The sequence below is a fragment of the Sinocyclocheilus anshuiensis genome, unplaced genomic scaffold (genome assembly GCF_001515605.1).
Source record: "Sinocyclocheilus anshuiensis isolate Anshui unplaced genomic scaffold, SAMN03320099.WGS_v1.1 scaffold944, whole genome shotgun sequence".
In the NCBI taxonomy this organism is placed as follows: Eukaryota; Metazoa; Chordata; class Actinopteri; order Cypriniformes; family Cyprinidae; genus Sinocyclocheilus; species Sinocyclocheilus anshuiensis.
In genome coordinates, this window is record NW_015549559.1 from 1,083,746 (window position 1) to 1,099,719 (window position 15,974).

The 15,974-nt window shown below is 41.8% G+C and overlaps 1 protein-coding gene across 5 annotated transcripts in view; it reads left to right on the forward strand.

Annotated features, from left to right (window-relative positions):
• Nucleotides 1-15,974, forward strand: part of chd9 (chromodomain helicase DNA binding protein 9) — a 92,158-nt gene that overhangs the window by 35,871 nt on the left and 40,313 nt on the right. For 4 of the 5 annotated variants that reach the window (XM_016445129.1, XM_016445132.1, XM_016445133.1 and 1 more), the window contains exon 3: nucleotides 14,849-15,243. In XM_016445129.1, coding sequence (XP_016300615.1) covers nucleotides 14,849-15,243 — 395 coding nt within the window. Of the gene's footprint in view, nucleotides 1-11,179; nucleotides 11,820-14,848; nucleotides 15,244-15,974 lie in introns of those variants that run through there. The other variant, XM_016445134.1, reaches the window with a different exon arrangement.

Here is a 15,974-nt window from a genome sequence, read left to right on the forward strand (position 1 = left end):
ATAGGAAGCGGAGTAGAGGACGATCTTCAGGCAGGAGGCGAACCTGGTGGAACATCGCCTTTATATCTCCGCTCACCGCTACAGGATGCTCTCGGAAACGAAGGAGGACACCTAACAATGAGGCTCCAAGGGTAGGTCCAGGCAGTATGTACTGGTTAAGGCTCTGACCTCGGTACTGATGGGAACAATTAAAGACGAGACGGGACTTCCCATTGTGGCTAACAATGTGGTGAGGAATGTACCAACACTCAGGGGTATCAGGAACAGAAGCAGGCACAACACGGACAGCTCCAGTCTCAAGGAGTCTCCGCATCTCCACTTGGTAGGTCTTGGCTTTCTCAGGATCTTTCAGCAGACGCCGTTCCATGCTGCGGAGGTTAGGCAGGACTGAATCTCTCGGAGCATTTAACTGAGGCATATCTCTATGACGAAGAAGAGGAGTGGCAAGGCGACGAACACCCTCGATCTCTAGGGTAAGGGTCTTGAGGTCAAGCAGCTGAAGGGCTTCCTGATCCTGCTTGGAACGAGTAACTTCTTTACACTCACGGTAAGGAACTGTATCCAAGTGCCACAATTTCTGAACGTGATGAGGAGCTCATCTTGGACAGGAACCAAAGAGGTAAGCAAGCACTGGCGAGGAATCGAAGGACAACCCATAGAAGGAACAGGGCCCTGAAGTGTCCATCCCAGGCGGGTACGAACAGCAACTGGCGCGCCTGGGCCGCCCCATCGAACAGGCTCAGTCGGGGGGATAAGGTTGGTCAGAACCTATAAGGAGCAAGGGCTGGACATCAGTAAGGGTACGAATAGGAAGGCCCCTCAAGTGTCTGTACTTCCGCCGTAACTGCTCAACTGGATAGGACTGGCGCAACAGGTTAAGGCAATCAGCAGTAAAGGCGTGACTGATCTGATAACCGATCTGCGGTCGGTAGATGGGAGAAATCTGGAAGGATATGGAACGACCACGAATGACCTGAACATCGTCTCTGACTGTCCGTAATGGAAGGTCTTCTGGAGCACCCTGAATGCCCAGGGCTTCAACGGCAGTGGACAGCAGGATTGTTCGCTCTGACCCGTCATCCAGGAGGGCAAAGGTATCCAGGGTGTGATCCTCATAGCGCAGGTGCACTGGAACCACTTTGAGCATCACACGGCCGCTAACAGAAGGCTTATCCAAGAAGAACCTGTCTGAGGAGAAACTCGTGAAGCAACTCTTCTCCATAGTAGCAGAATCCTCAATAGAAGAAGGACTGACATTCACGTCGTGAAGGGAACGAAGATGTAGGCCACGGCAAAGATTGCAGGGCTTCTTCAGATCACATTGGGCAGCATGGTGGGATCTGGCACAACGCCAACAGCGATTGTGACTACGGATCCAGGTTTTAACTTGATCAGGGGTAAGCTGGGCGAAGGATGCACGCTGACTCAGGTAATACTCAGATGCATCGCAGAAAGGACAATAACGCTTCGTTCTAGCAGGCTTCGCTGGCTGCATGGAACCTCTACAAGGTATGGAAGACTCAACTGGGGAAGGGGACAAGGATGAGGATGGGGCTGAGGATGCTCCATGCAGGATAGCAACAGATCTCTTGCCAGCATGTGAGCTCTTAGACATCAACTCTGCATCGTAACTCTGACACCAGGTCTCGTACCGAAGCCAATTCGAAAGGTCCACAAGGTTAGGGGTAGAACCAGGCTGACGAAACATATGGCGCCGAAACTCCGCTCTCTGCTCTGGGGGAAGCTTACTTAGAAGGCGTGCGACGTGGGAACCACAACTCAACTCCAACTCCCCATCACGTCCTAAGGTTCTCAACAGGCCGACCAGGGACTGGACTTGGAGAGCAAATCTCTGGAAGGCTGGGATGTCACCTCGTCTAACGTCAGGACTGTCAAGTACACTAGCTATCCTCCTCAAGGTGTGGCTGGCCATACTTGTCCCAAAGTGCTGACATAGTGTCCGTGAAGGGGGTAGGGGAATTCAAATTAGCATCAGCTATCATCTTAGCTTCCTCGAACTTAAGGTGGTCTACCAGGATCTGGTACTTAAACAGCTCAGTGCCATCTGGGGGGAGCAGGTTCTCCAGGGCAATGCGAAGGCGAGCGAATTCACTAGGATCTGGATGAGTAAACTTGGGGATTGTAGGAGGGGGGCCACGATACACCGACTCAGAGGAAGGGATTACAGGCCGCACCTTAGGCTCTAACAGAGGAAGAAAGGCTGGGACACGAACATTGGCAGGCGCTAACTGGCCGTGGGCAGGCAATGGCATGGCACTAGGTGTGAGCAACTCTCTGAGGTCCTCAGGAGTAGGAGGCGGAGGGAATTCACCAACATCAGGAACACTAGGTCGAGGAGGGCGCGAACGAGTGGTAGGGAGCACCAAGGGAAACTGCTGAGACCACACGCTGATATGAAGTAGCTGCATGGGACAACTCAAGGTCACCTACTTGTCTAGCTAAGGCTGCATCCGGCTCAGGCCAAGGCGGCGGAGGAAGATCAGGGAAAGGATCATAATCGACTAGAGGAGTGGATACACGGGGCTTCACTGGAGGACTGGACAACCGCAGAGCCGAGGGCTGCACGGGCGAAAGAGATTGGCCTCTGGCTTGGCTAAGGTCTGCTCGAAGGGACTGCGCTGCGTGAACCAACTCTCGAACTTCTGCACGCACTGCTCTTAACTCTCTCAGGTCAGCTTCGAAGGCGGCACGCTCGTGGCGCAGGTGCTGTAGCTCACTGAGATGGGCAGAAGCACTGGAATCAGCTGCTGAAGGTGCATCTGACATGATCAACATCACTCCATATATGGATATAATCACGGCACATCACAGTGATCGCTCGTTTGGCATCATGAACAGCTCGAAATGTCAAATCATGTCAAAGGTATCATTGAAAACCAAAACAGTGATATACATCTCAATAAAGAAGAAATAATCACATATATAACAGCATCATTAAGCTAAACTAACAGAAACAACGGCTGTGGGCATGTCTGGAAGTGTGTGTGTGACGCAGTTATAAATAACTCAATACCGATCTCCATAGACAAAATTAAAACAAACAGGCTTACTTGTAGGTCAATGACTAACACCTCAAAGTAACTTCTGCAGGAAATATCAGAAATAAACAGGAATTAACGTCCATTCAGCGTTCAACAACAGCAGCGGCTCAACTCACGAGACTACTCAGCCGGATGATGACATACAATATCAGAATAAAAACTCTCTTAAAGGAGCCTTTACAACGACGCCTTTCGTATGGAATTAAATAGCAAGCGCTTTGAGTGTCTTCTTCATCATATTGCCTTTCTTTCATAGATAACAGCAATAATTATATTATAGCAATAGAAATAGCCTAGTACTGTTACTAAAGAGCTTACACATACTGGAGGATTAACCAATACAGAAAGCTAAAAAATGATTTTGGTAATCACCAGTAGCCTACTGTTAGTTTAGAGCAGCAGTGGCACAAACCATAATTTGTTAAAAACCTTACATAAATTTGTTTTAATCAATTTAAGCATTGTATATAGTGAATATAGTTTAAATCTCTGCATTAAAAATTAAAATAATAATAAAGATGATAAAGACGAATAAAATCACAAACTCAGTGGTAACCAATAGGTAAGAGTAATGTTCTGCAGGAACACACGTTCACTTTGATCACAGTCACATCTATCATTTCTTTATCCTGTAAAAGGCGGTTTTGAAGCATCTGATATTTATATTCAGACAATTACACGCTGTTATCCCCTTACAGTTCCTACTCTCATAAAATACTCGCAATGCATGTTGACCTTTAAACCTTAATTTAACTTTCAACAAGAGATATTTCAGCACAATGAATGTTTTCGCCGATTATTAATTGTCTGTCTTTTCCGTCTGTCTGAGGCGAGTGCACGCGCCCGCCGCTCATTCAGTAAAGATTAAAACGTAACACATACTGTCAGGACGGACCTTTATGCGAGAATGGAAATGTGTGAATTTGTGACATTTATACATAAGGATATGACCGTAAACTGAAAGTTTTTGCGCTGAGGACGCACACGCATCATCGGCCAAAGCGCCAGACAGGGCAAGCTATTACGCTGCATTAGCTTAAAGCTTAAAATAAAGAATTCTCATGTTTTGGGCAGCTTGGATCACGTAACTCTCCAGCAGCATCTCATTCTGTTTCCTCCACTATTTTTATATGCATGTTGTCCATAAAAATGCGTAATTCAGTGCTGTAATTTGACGCGACCGTCTGAAGTTGGACGTGCACTGTTGGCAGACCCGACTAATCGATAATGAGAATCGTTGTCGATGATGTTCATAATCGATAATAATCGATTTTATCGATAAGTTGTTGCAGGCCTAGTTCTTTTGAACTGAATCCATAATTATAAGAAATGTGAGTTGAGCAACAAATCAGCATATTTAGTGACATTGAAGACTGGCATAATGGTTGCCGAAAATTCAGCTTTGCCATCACAGGAAAAATGAAATATTAAAATGTATAAAAATCGAAAACAGCTATTTTAAAATGTAATAATAGCTATTTCACAATATACTATTTTTACAGTATTTTTGATCAAAAGGATTGTGATATTTTTAGTGTCTGGCTTTATAGTTTAAATCATTGTTTGTATTTATACGCAATTCTGTCTTTTTAGATTCAATTATTTACATTTTCATACAAATGGATTACCATTGCAAATATAGTACAATATTATTTTTAACATATTTTATTTTAATTTTACTGTCTAGTGTTAAGCTCACAGCCTATTGATTCTATGATTAAACATTAGTGATATACAGCTTCGACATTACCAGTGCAAAATGATTTAAGCTGTTGTTGTGGTGCTGCTTATTTTATTATTTTATTTTTTTTCAGCTGTATTCACTGTTGGTGTCTGTGTATTGGAGAGAAACAAGGGAAAAAGATACAGGTGTCTTAATGCAAGAATGAAAATGGCTAAAGTTTGTCTACCCCCTCCCCAATGACTGATGTGGCGTGAAGTACGGGGTGTGTGTGTGTGTGTGTTTGCTTGCAGGCTTCCTACCATGTGCCGCGTGAATGCGCTGTGTGAGTAAAACCGGTCTCTGTGTGTGTGCGTATCCGCCTCTTTGTGTGAGTGTGTGCCTGTGTGTGGCCAACTTGCTTTGCTTCTTCCTGACCTTGCGTCTGTGAGGTTTATATAGCTGGACCGGTCTGTCAGGCAAAGCCTCCAACCAGCACTGTAACCTGACACCTGATCACCTCCCGCTGTATGTCTGCATCTGTGTGCTTGCGCCCCCCATCTGTATGTAGAAGTGGTTCGTACCCTTTTTCCTTAACCTAATTCAGCTCAGTAGCCTATGCATGTGCATTTGTTTCTGTTGTCTGTCACTTGTCAACTCGCACAGACGGACATTCCTTCATTCAACCAGTCTGACAGCTCTGTTTCTCCCAAGAGCACTGATCTAAGGTCAGAATCGAATGGCGGGTGACGTCAAGAGAAAAGCCATCAGGTTCACAGATCTGGGGAGGGACATGAGGGGTTAAAAGGTAAACAGGAAGGGATTCTGGTAGCATTTCTATAGATAGGCGGTCTTTGCCATGCAGCGGAAGGGGAGGGAGGACAGGAAAGGAAGAGGGAGGACGTCGAGAGAGGGAGGGGTTAGTCGTCATAAAAAAAAAAAACATGTGGGAAGTTTGCCAGGCCAAACTACACAGTAGGTCTCAATCTCAATCTTTTACTTTGTTGTTCTTACTTTGCATGTGTTTGTAAGTGTGTGGAGTACGTGTGGAGTTCACTTCAGTCTGAAGATTAGCACGCTTAGACTTTGGGATCAGTAACTGTGTGTGTGTGTGTGTGTGTGTGTGTGTGTGTGTGTGTGTGTGTGTCTGTGAGCTAGCCGGCCATTTTCTCAGCTCTTGTGAGGGGGGGTTAGAGGAATGTCAGGAGTTCAGGGCAGGACTGTACGATGTCCTGACGGACATTTTTAACCCTTCACACCCACACACACAGGGATCTTAACAGGTGTGGGAAGTCGTATTTGAGCTGGCAAATGCTTGTTTCAGCTTCCTAGAGCATTAGTGTATGCAGTTTGGAGGAGAAGTGTTTGATTTGGTCACTGTTGGTTTTATTAGTTTCTGATTGGCTGGGAGGTTAGGGCTGCTGGTTTCTGATTGGTAAGTTAAGCGACCATCACCCTGGTTTTTTTACAGAAAGAAAATGTCTTTATTTCACAGCCATGTTCTCATTAAAAACACAAAGTGTTATCTCTGATAGAAATTAAGGTTTTCTATTTTTTAAAATCTGCATACTATATTTCCTTTAATCATTTGCCCTTTTTTGCTCCATTTCTTTAAATTACTGTAGTGAAATGTTTGATTTTGGTTAGAGTTTGGTTTCTTTAGTAGGGCCCTATGATTTCTGCAGTGTGCTAAATGAAGATGGAATCACAGAATCCAGTCATAAAAATTGATTTTACAGTATAATGCGTTATGTCATGGAATTTGGGAAATTTAGGAGGAATAAATAAAGTAAGGCTGTACACTTAATCAAATTGCAGTATGAAATAGTGTCTATGAATATTAAAGTGCAAAAAGACTGTTATTTAATATGAAGTCTGCATGTTCTGTGTGAATGAGTGGAACAGTTTTGTCTACTACACATACGTAAGCATGTGTGGTGCTCGTAGCGTTTTCGCATCTGCCGTCTCACTATATGAGAACACTACACTAAAAGTTCAGTTTATATTAATCGAAAGATTACACACAGAAACTCAAAGGCCTTCACGACAACCCATCAAAATAAAAGTTTGGTTTAACTTGAAGAAATTTTGGCAAACAATATATTGCTATTGTACAGTACAATTTCTTCTAAAAGTAATAAAAATAATAACTATATCACAATTGTTTCTTCCATATTTTAATATTATCAATAAACCTCTGTCGTGCTGCACTGTTTGTCAAAAACTAAAGGAATTGTTACATTTTCATTTGATTACCACTGTTTTTAATAATACATTTGTAATAAATGATAAATCCAGAAATATAGAAATATAGAAACAGAGAAAATCTGAAAATAAAATAAATAAAAAAAAACATTTCATGGGCTCTTTTGTAAAAATTGTACTAAGTTATTTATTTGTTACTGTTTTATAATTTTAGGACTTGAGGGAGGTCTATAAAGCGTAGGTGTCAATTATGGCTCTCCAGACTTCTTTCTCTGGTCACATACAAGAGTGCCAAACATACAGGTTCCTCCTCTGTATTTGTGTGTGTGTACTTTGATTTGAGAATTTGCTTTTTTGTGAATGGTGTTCAGTGTGTTTGAGTGATGTTTGCATGTGTGTCTGACGCCATGTCTTGTGTTCTCTGTCAGCCCCTGTCTTTCCCTTTTGCTCTAAATAATGAAAGACGTGTAAAGGTCTAGTGGAGGTTCCCTGCTGTGTGATCTCTTTCTCTTTCTTGAAATGTATAATCCAATGCATCTGTCTATCTATCTATTGCTCTGTCTAATGTTTTGAACATATTTAGAAAGAAATGGTCTGCTATTGTCAGATGCTGATCATAAAATAGTTAAACACTGTGCAATAAATTGGCCTGGCCTATTTCATCTGTCTATCACTACTTTCAGTTATTTTCTCCTTTTTTTTGTGTGTATAACCCTGCATTGAGCAGAGGATCGGACTGGGACTGGGTGTTGATGGTAATCGTCTGAGGCAGATTAGGTCAGCCAACAAAACTGAACTTGTACTACCCACACACGAGCACTGGATTCCAGTATAAGTTATGTTGGGGAGGTCTCCGCATTCTTCTTGATTGGTCATACTTAGTTGATGAAATAGTTAGTGTAAACTTAAAGGGATAGTTTACCCAGATATCGGCATCAGCTGTCAAAAAAACAATATTGGTCAACCGCTAATATGTTATATCAGTTATCATTCATATATAAAACTGTAAACTGATTACTGTATTCATGTGTAATATATAAAAGACATTGCTGTATTCTTTGACTGGAATATTATATTTTTTGGTTAAAGAATTACAGTAGATGTGCTTGCATGTGGTTGTTCTGTCATTGAGACCGTTGCACTGAAGAACTGGTCAATGTAGATATGTGTATGGATTGGAAAATATGTGTGAGCATACCTGGATCACTGTACCACAATACTGAATGTATATGCTCATTTGTGAGTGTATGTGTGTTGTGTGTGTGTGTGTGTGTGTGTGTGTTCTGTATGGGTCATTAATAGCCGTCGTGTTTAATGGGTTCAGGAAACCAATGCTACACATCAGGCCTTCCCTCATTAATCCTCTCTCTCTCCCACCATCCCTCCAGCTCTATCTGCTGTACTCCACATTAGTCTGCAGTCGAGTCCTAATTATGGACTCTAAACTCTCTCTCTGGTCCTGACAGTGTAATTCATTTTCACCTAAGCAGGACAGAGATTTTGGGTTGTGGGCAGGGATATCATTACAGTGTTAGATGTTGTAAGAGCTCTAGATGAAAGTGAGAAAACGTGTGTGAAAATGTGATTATTAATAAGGTTTCATGAAAGTGCTTTTGTTGAGGAACTATTAAACATACAGAGGATGTTCTTTATCAATAGGAAAAGGACCTGACTGTTAAGTAATTTTTTTTACATTTTTTCTTGACTGTGTGAAAGCATGATGTTGAGGTTTTGTGGGTGTTTGTTGGATGTTGCTATGTTAATGCCAAGGCGTTCAGCGTATTTTTTAGCATATTGCTATCTGGGTTTGAGGTAGGGATGGGTACCGAACCCCCGTATTAAATCGGACCGAATACAATGATTGGCCAAACATTTTATGGTCCTGAGACTTCTGCAGAAGGTAGAACAATTATTGATTGCTATAAGGATGTGAAGAGACTTTCAACCAGTATAATAAAAATGTATCTGGAAAAAATGTAAATGGCTTTAATTAGTGATGCTGGTGGAGAGAACGAAGCATTCAAAAGTCTAGTTACACTGTTCAATTTGCATAATTTTATTTTTGAGTTTGGCTTTGAAGTATTATTGAATGATATTTGAGATAAAACGACTATCCCTAGTTTGAGGCCAATGCTTATTAGTTCAATTTAAAAGGACACACCACATTCAAGTCTATGATATTTTGGCAGTTAGATGTTGCTTTGAAGGTTTTTTCAATATACAACTGTTCAAAAGTTTGGGGTCTGTGAGTTTTTTTTAAAGTAAGATTAATTTTTATACAAATTAATAATTTAATTAATCAGTGTTGCATTAAATTGATCAAAACTATATATTATATTTATAAGATTAAAAACATGAAACTTAAAACTGAAATCTATTTCAAATAAATGCTTTTGCAATAAGTTCAGATTCATTTTAGTATGTTTCTTCCACATTGGCTTAAGCATTCCCCACACTTACAGGCGGTCTGAAAGTGGGCAGGTTCAGTTCAGGAGAACTGAAGGAATAGAGCTTTCTTTCTCTCTCTCTCTTGCTCTCTCACTCTCTCTCTCTCTGCGGAGCTGAACTCCTCCCAGTATCTTGGTACTGCTATTTCATCTTATTTACATATTAACCGTTTGGTTGCCATGTAGAGGTAGTTTGTGCCATGTGACTTCCAGAGCGTGTGCATAGTTATCTTTTTGCCCCTTACAGCGTACAAGCTTTTGCTTTCTCTGTCACTCATATGTCCGTCATCTTCTAGGTTATTTTCTCTTGAAGACATGTTCATGTACGAGTACGAGTTGCACAGAAAAGTTACTGAAGTACCAAACATTGTTACTATATAACCTTGTCAGAAAGCTTTTAGGAATGCAGAAATAACATTTTGACATTACCACATCCTCTTCACAACTTGCAAGTATATTTAAAATTGTGTGTGTGTGTGTATGTGTGTGACAGGAGGGACTGCTGTTATAGCCTGAATCAGACGAAGTTTTTAATTAATATTTATTTATTAAATAATTTTATTTCTAAATCATTTTTCATTCATTTTATTATATTATTTATTTTGTTTTATATTATTTTATTTAAAATTTTTGCATGTAAGTAGATAATCATAAGAGGTGTTTATCAAGGTCTTGGGTTTTGAGTTGTTTCCACCAGTCCAAACTTCAAGGCCTTGTTATCTCTCTCTTTTTTCTCTCTCTCTGTTTTGTTATCTCTCTCTCTCTGTGTCACACAAAGCCTGTTTCTACTGCGAAAAACATTTTATTGTTGCTAGCAAACTGCCGTAAGAGAAACGTGCACATGCACGAACAGAGAGACAGCTACACTATGTGCCACCTAGTATGAAGGAGTGTTTTTAGATGACTTTCAGATCTCATGCATTGTCTTGTCTTAATTTAACTTTGCAGAAGTTGGTCTAACTCCAGTCTCAAGGCTCGGCCTAGCCACAGCTAATCACTCCTCTACTCCATAAGATTCTTAAGCTAAGATGACCCACTTTTGTGCTTGATTTCAGACTGGAATAGTCATAAAACCCATGTGGTTATATGCCTGACAGATTATTTGGGGTGTCATAAATACACTTTTTTTCCCTCCTACTGTATCTGTTTTTCATAGTGCAGACATTTGTTTCATTTTTGCTGCGTGTGTATGTGTGGGCACAAGTGGTTTGTTGCAGTGCACGTGCAAGTTGCACATGGCCAATGTGTCACACTTTGGGAAAGTCAGAGCACGACCCCATTTCCCCTTGAGGATCTGTTGTCACTTCCTGTGAGTCGATCCAGCAGCACATGAACACATGCCACCTGCCCCATCTTCTGTACGTGTGTGTATTTGCATACCTGATGATTGAATTGCTGACATGATTATGACATATTTATAATTGTGATTTATTTTACTTGTTTAGGTCAAAACAAAGTTGTTTTGGCACAAATTAGCTGTTGAATATTTGTGTAGGTGTATTAACTATATTAAACACTTGATGTTGTGCTTTTTGTGCCTGGTTAGATTCAGCAAGTAGAGAAATTCAGTATTTTTGGGGTTAAGTTGTGAAAGTTAATGTAATAACAGCTAGCACCCTCTGCTGGACCTCTTGTTTCACAATGAGCTAAAGAGAGAGAGAGAGAATGAGCGAGCAAGGGAGAGAGAGAGAAAAAAACGAGTCCGGATTTTAACGACATCTCTAATATTCATGCTGATGCGTTTTGCTGCTTTGTGCTTTCATTTCTCTCCGCTTCGTCCACATCTTCTGCTCGCCGCACACACCCCAGCCTGAGACGGGAGGGGAACAAGGGAAAAGGAAAGGAAAAAAGCAAGTGGAAATAAGGAAAACAAGCTACAGAGCGTCCAACTGAGCCATTATAAAAAACCTTTTGTGTTAGCAATCCTACCTTCGTCTGGGATGTGAAAGGAGGAAGAGGAACGAGAAGTCTTGTCGGTCTATGCGTGTGTGTGTGTACACAGGAGAGGGCGAGAAAACGACGGCCGGGAGAGATCGGGCACAGTTGTTCTCGGACGGACGGACAGTCGGAGGGAATCGATGAGAAAGAGAGAGCGAGAGAGGGAGGGAAAATAATAAACAGAGTTCAGCTGAGTGCAGCAGAATGAGAGAATCCCGGACCAGTGTAGCTGCTTCATCTGTCTCTTCCTCATTCCCTCGTTTTCCGTGAAGTGCGGCTCCATGCAGCCCGGCCAGGCGAGGAGGAGGAGGTGAACAGGGCTTCTTCAGCCACGGACCTGCTGGGGGAGGGAGGTAGAGAGGGAAAGTGAGCGAGGGAGCGAGCGAGAGAGAGAGAGAGAAAAAAAACGGCGAAAGGGCAAGGCTTTTGTTGGCAGTTGGAGAGAGGGAAGAGGGGGGAAAGAAGAAAAGAAAAAACATGTCTACGGTGAACAGGCCGAGAGGACGGGTGAGTGAGCGAGCGAGGGAGCGTGTGTTTGTGCACAATTGCCGCCATCTTGTGCTAACTGCTTCTCTCCATTTCTTATTTCGCTTGTGTGCTAACAGGGAATGCAATGTTAGCTAGCTTTTGACACTCATTCTTCTCTGGCTCTCTGTTCTTCTTCCTGTTTCGTTTTCATCTGCTTTCTTTCACCGAGGCTCAGTAGGATGTGCCACATGTGTGCATCAGGCATTGTGTGACAGCGCCGCGTCCACGTTTCTGCTTCAACACAGTTTCATTATAAGCGGAGATGGTGATGCCCTGAGCGAGGAGAGAGATTGAAATCGCTGCGACTCTGGCAGCCTGTAATTTCAGTTATTTATAGATTTGTTGCATAGATGCAGTGCTCACGGCTTGCTGCATTTTCCCCTCGCTCTCTCTCGCTCACGTCATATTCTCTCGATTACTCATTTTCTCACATATGCTCTCCCGCCTTCCCCCTATAGCTTTCCTCCATTTCTCCATTCCTGCTGATTTACCCCTTCATGCCTCACATGGATTAGTGTGAATATTTCACGAGAGCTCTGCTCTCCGGCTCATGTTTAGCCACCAAATGAGGTAGTGTTTATAACCCACCCCCACTCTCTTCTCTTTTGTTTCACTCTTTCCAGATAATTCCCTTTATTTAGCCGTCAGGAAAGCGCAGCCTGGGTGATCCGATTTTATGTCTGTCCAGCTTTATTGGCATGACTGGAACATTGCTCTGGCCGTATGTCATATTTATACAAAGCGAGTGTGCAAAGTAAAACCGAATACAATAAAAGATAAGATCTCTTTCTCCTTCTTTATGGGTTCAAACTCGCTTTAGCTGTGAGAAAGAGAGCGAGAAATAGAGGAAAAAGGGAGATTGCATGTCGGCGAAACAGGCATGAATAATAAAAGTTGTCATGTCTAGGCCTGCTATATGATCGTGCTGTGAATTATACATTACTGTCTTTATTTCATGGGGTGAGGGGTGGATAATGTGAATAGACGGGCTCTCAGGTTGAAGATTGTGTCTCTTGACCTTTGATCAGTGTGTGATGTCATTCTGATGAACTGTGACGTATTAATGCCCCTATAACTTATGTTTACTAATGATATCTCTCATGTTTAGATCTTTAAACTAGAAATAAGTCTGTGAATATGTGTGTGTGTGTGCAGGCCCAGTGGTGTGCTGCGTTTGCCTGTGCAGTCCAAACCATTCCTTTAACTTCCCCTATAGCTGGTTGGCCATGTGAATGGAGAGCAGTGAATATTATAAAACCCAGGCATTTCAAAGATGGAGGATATCCCATGTTGTCATCCTGTATGTGTGGGTGGGCTCAGGTTAACCATGCTGCACTGCCTGAGCTTCAAGCAGATGAGATGGGATCTCTGAGGATTTTTATCTTGGACCTCCTCTTACATTTAGTCTGCTGGCGAGGTCATTAAGTAACTAGTGTGCCTATTAAATTCCCAGCATTGAGCAGGGTAAAGAATGGCCCCAAACACTTGAACAGTATTTGAGTTGATGTAAGCACAAGTGTCTCTACTACCTGACAGGCCTCACTGAAAAAGGTGTTGTGAGAAATCACACCTGTCTCAGTAAGAGCTCTAGACTCTGTAACTTAAAAAAAAAAAAAAAAGAATCAGAGGAGTAAGATGTTTTAGCCAATCAGTATACGAGCCAATTAGAAATGTTCTTTGCCTGTCAGTAAAGTATGAAATAAATGTTTTGCCCACCAGGCACAATGGTTGGCAAAATTCCAATTTAACCTGCCACTCAGTTTTTTTCCCCCATGTCTAATATATGATATAACTGACTGTGATTTGGAAAAAATGTACAGAGGCCACTTTAAGTGGAGCCAGAAAGCATTTATTTTTGCACGAACACAGTCCTTGGGCTCTTTTGTTCCACTTTAATTAAAATCAGCATGAAATGGAAATTCATCGATTTTCTCAATGAATGTAGTGATCTTATATTAACCATTCGTCTATGCATACATTTTTTATTTTATTTTTTTAAATTGGATCTTCCGGTGAAAAGACAGACTTCTCTCTGTTGATGCATGATGAACTTCTCGGACCATTTAGTCTGCCTAAACACAGCCCCTTTTTTACAATCAAGTGCAAGCTTGTGTTGCTGCATCCAATCAACAATACCGATTAATAAAACCAAGTCCTTGCCCTACTCCACCCCCCCACCCCCACTCGGATGTGCATCACAATGCAGAAAAAGTGTAAAATCTGCATGTAAATTCTGTCTCTACTTGCATTACATCATTACATCATCTGCTTTAAAATCTATCCATTTACACTGTTGTCTTTTTTAGGTTGACTAATGATAATAACAAATATTACGCACAGTTTTTTTTAAATCAGACATCAGCTTTGCTTTTGCAATGCACATTATAAGCGAACCACCGTAGATGAGCAAAATTAGTCGCCATTGTGTGTAAAACTACCAGCATTTTGCTGGTGGCAGCTGTTAATTTCATACACCGCCTGTGAATGAATTTGCACATTCTGGTTTGTTGGCATCTCTTTGGAGGTGTTTTAGAGTGGGGTTCTTGTGCTTGAAGTTAGCAAAACGTTGGAAAAGTTAGCAAAACATCTTAAATTGCTTACAGAACCTTTGTAATCTTATGTGCAGAGTAGCTGTTTCACTGTACTGACTTTGTCCCCCTTAATAAGAAACCTATTAAAGTATTTACATCAGCTTGAGTCCAAGTTTTCTAGGTCATGACTAGAAGAGTAATGTTATAGCTGTTGAATTCAGCTCAGCGTTCTGTTTCTTGTCCAATAGCGCTCTAACATTGACCGTCAGACTAGTCTACATGGCGTCATGGTATCTTAATAGTGTTTTGTTCATCATGGGTTTAGCATATGGAATTACGGGATCCTGAAATAGAAGCCTATCTATGGGCTTCCTGTACAGTCCTACCTACACAACAATTCTAGATGAAGCCAGTCCTATGGAGAACATTGATATCTTGTTTGGGTGGTAATATCTTTCTTTTTCTCTTTTCTCACAGCCTCCTAAGAACACTAATGGTCCCAACAGCCAGCTGCGGGTACTCAGCCCACCAGTGAAGAGCAGCTCCTCTTCTTCATCTTCATCATCCTCGTACATATCCGTGTCAGAGAAGCAGGTGCAGAAGCGACAGCAGCAGCAACAGCAGATGGAGTCGTCCCTATCTGACGATAAACAACAGAAGGCCAATCAAATCATCTCTGAGGCCATCGCCAAAGCACGAGAGAGGGGAGAGAAAAATATTCCGTGCATCATGAATCCCGACAGCTTCCCGTCTTCGTCGTCGCAGCACCGCAGTCACAAGGCCGGTTCTTCCAAGTCCAGAGGCAAGGTTAAAAGCTCCAAGAAGGCCCGGATTGTGACGTCATCCAAGCCCAAGCAAAAGGCTCAAATTGGGTAAGACCGCTGTAACATTCTCCCCAAGCTGAAGGATGAGTGCCATTCTAGAAGTTTGTTTTTTTGGTCTGGGAGCGGGAGTACAGCTGTACAGCTGTTTCTGTCCTGATCTGTGATGACTTCTATTCATCCAAGTACATCTCTGTAACTTCACCTGCATGTTGTTAGCCATGCAGCTAATCACTGCAAGTTAAAGAGGTCTTACTGCTTACAGATGTGGTCTTAACCTGTGTTTGTGTGTTAAGTATAAATCAGATGAGAGTTGAGTTCTCATAGAGATGCAGAGTCTGAGGAGCATTGACTGTCATGTTAAACTGCCACTTCAATCTAACAGCATTTAATTAAGCAATCAGGAATGAGAGGCTGTGCAGTTTTGTGAATACAGTCAAGAATAAAGGCCATTGTTAGGCATGAAGTTTCTAATTTTTAAGAGCATCTGTGAGCATTCAACTAAAGCAGAAACGCCTAAACTTTTAAATATGAAGAGTCAAAATGTATTGAGAATGTATTTCAATGCAAAAAATTGTATGTCAGCCATTTCTTTTTCCTTAATGCACATTTTGACCTATGTGAAACTAGAGCAAATTCACATCAGGCTAGTGCATAAACTTGTATGCAAATGTTGAGAGTTTATGTGCATATTAAGTGTTTCCTATCAGGTTTCCTTGAGTGCAACTTTTGCCAGAAATAGTCTCTGACATGTAAAAAAATAATAACTTTTTTATTTTTAT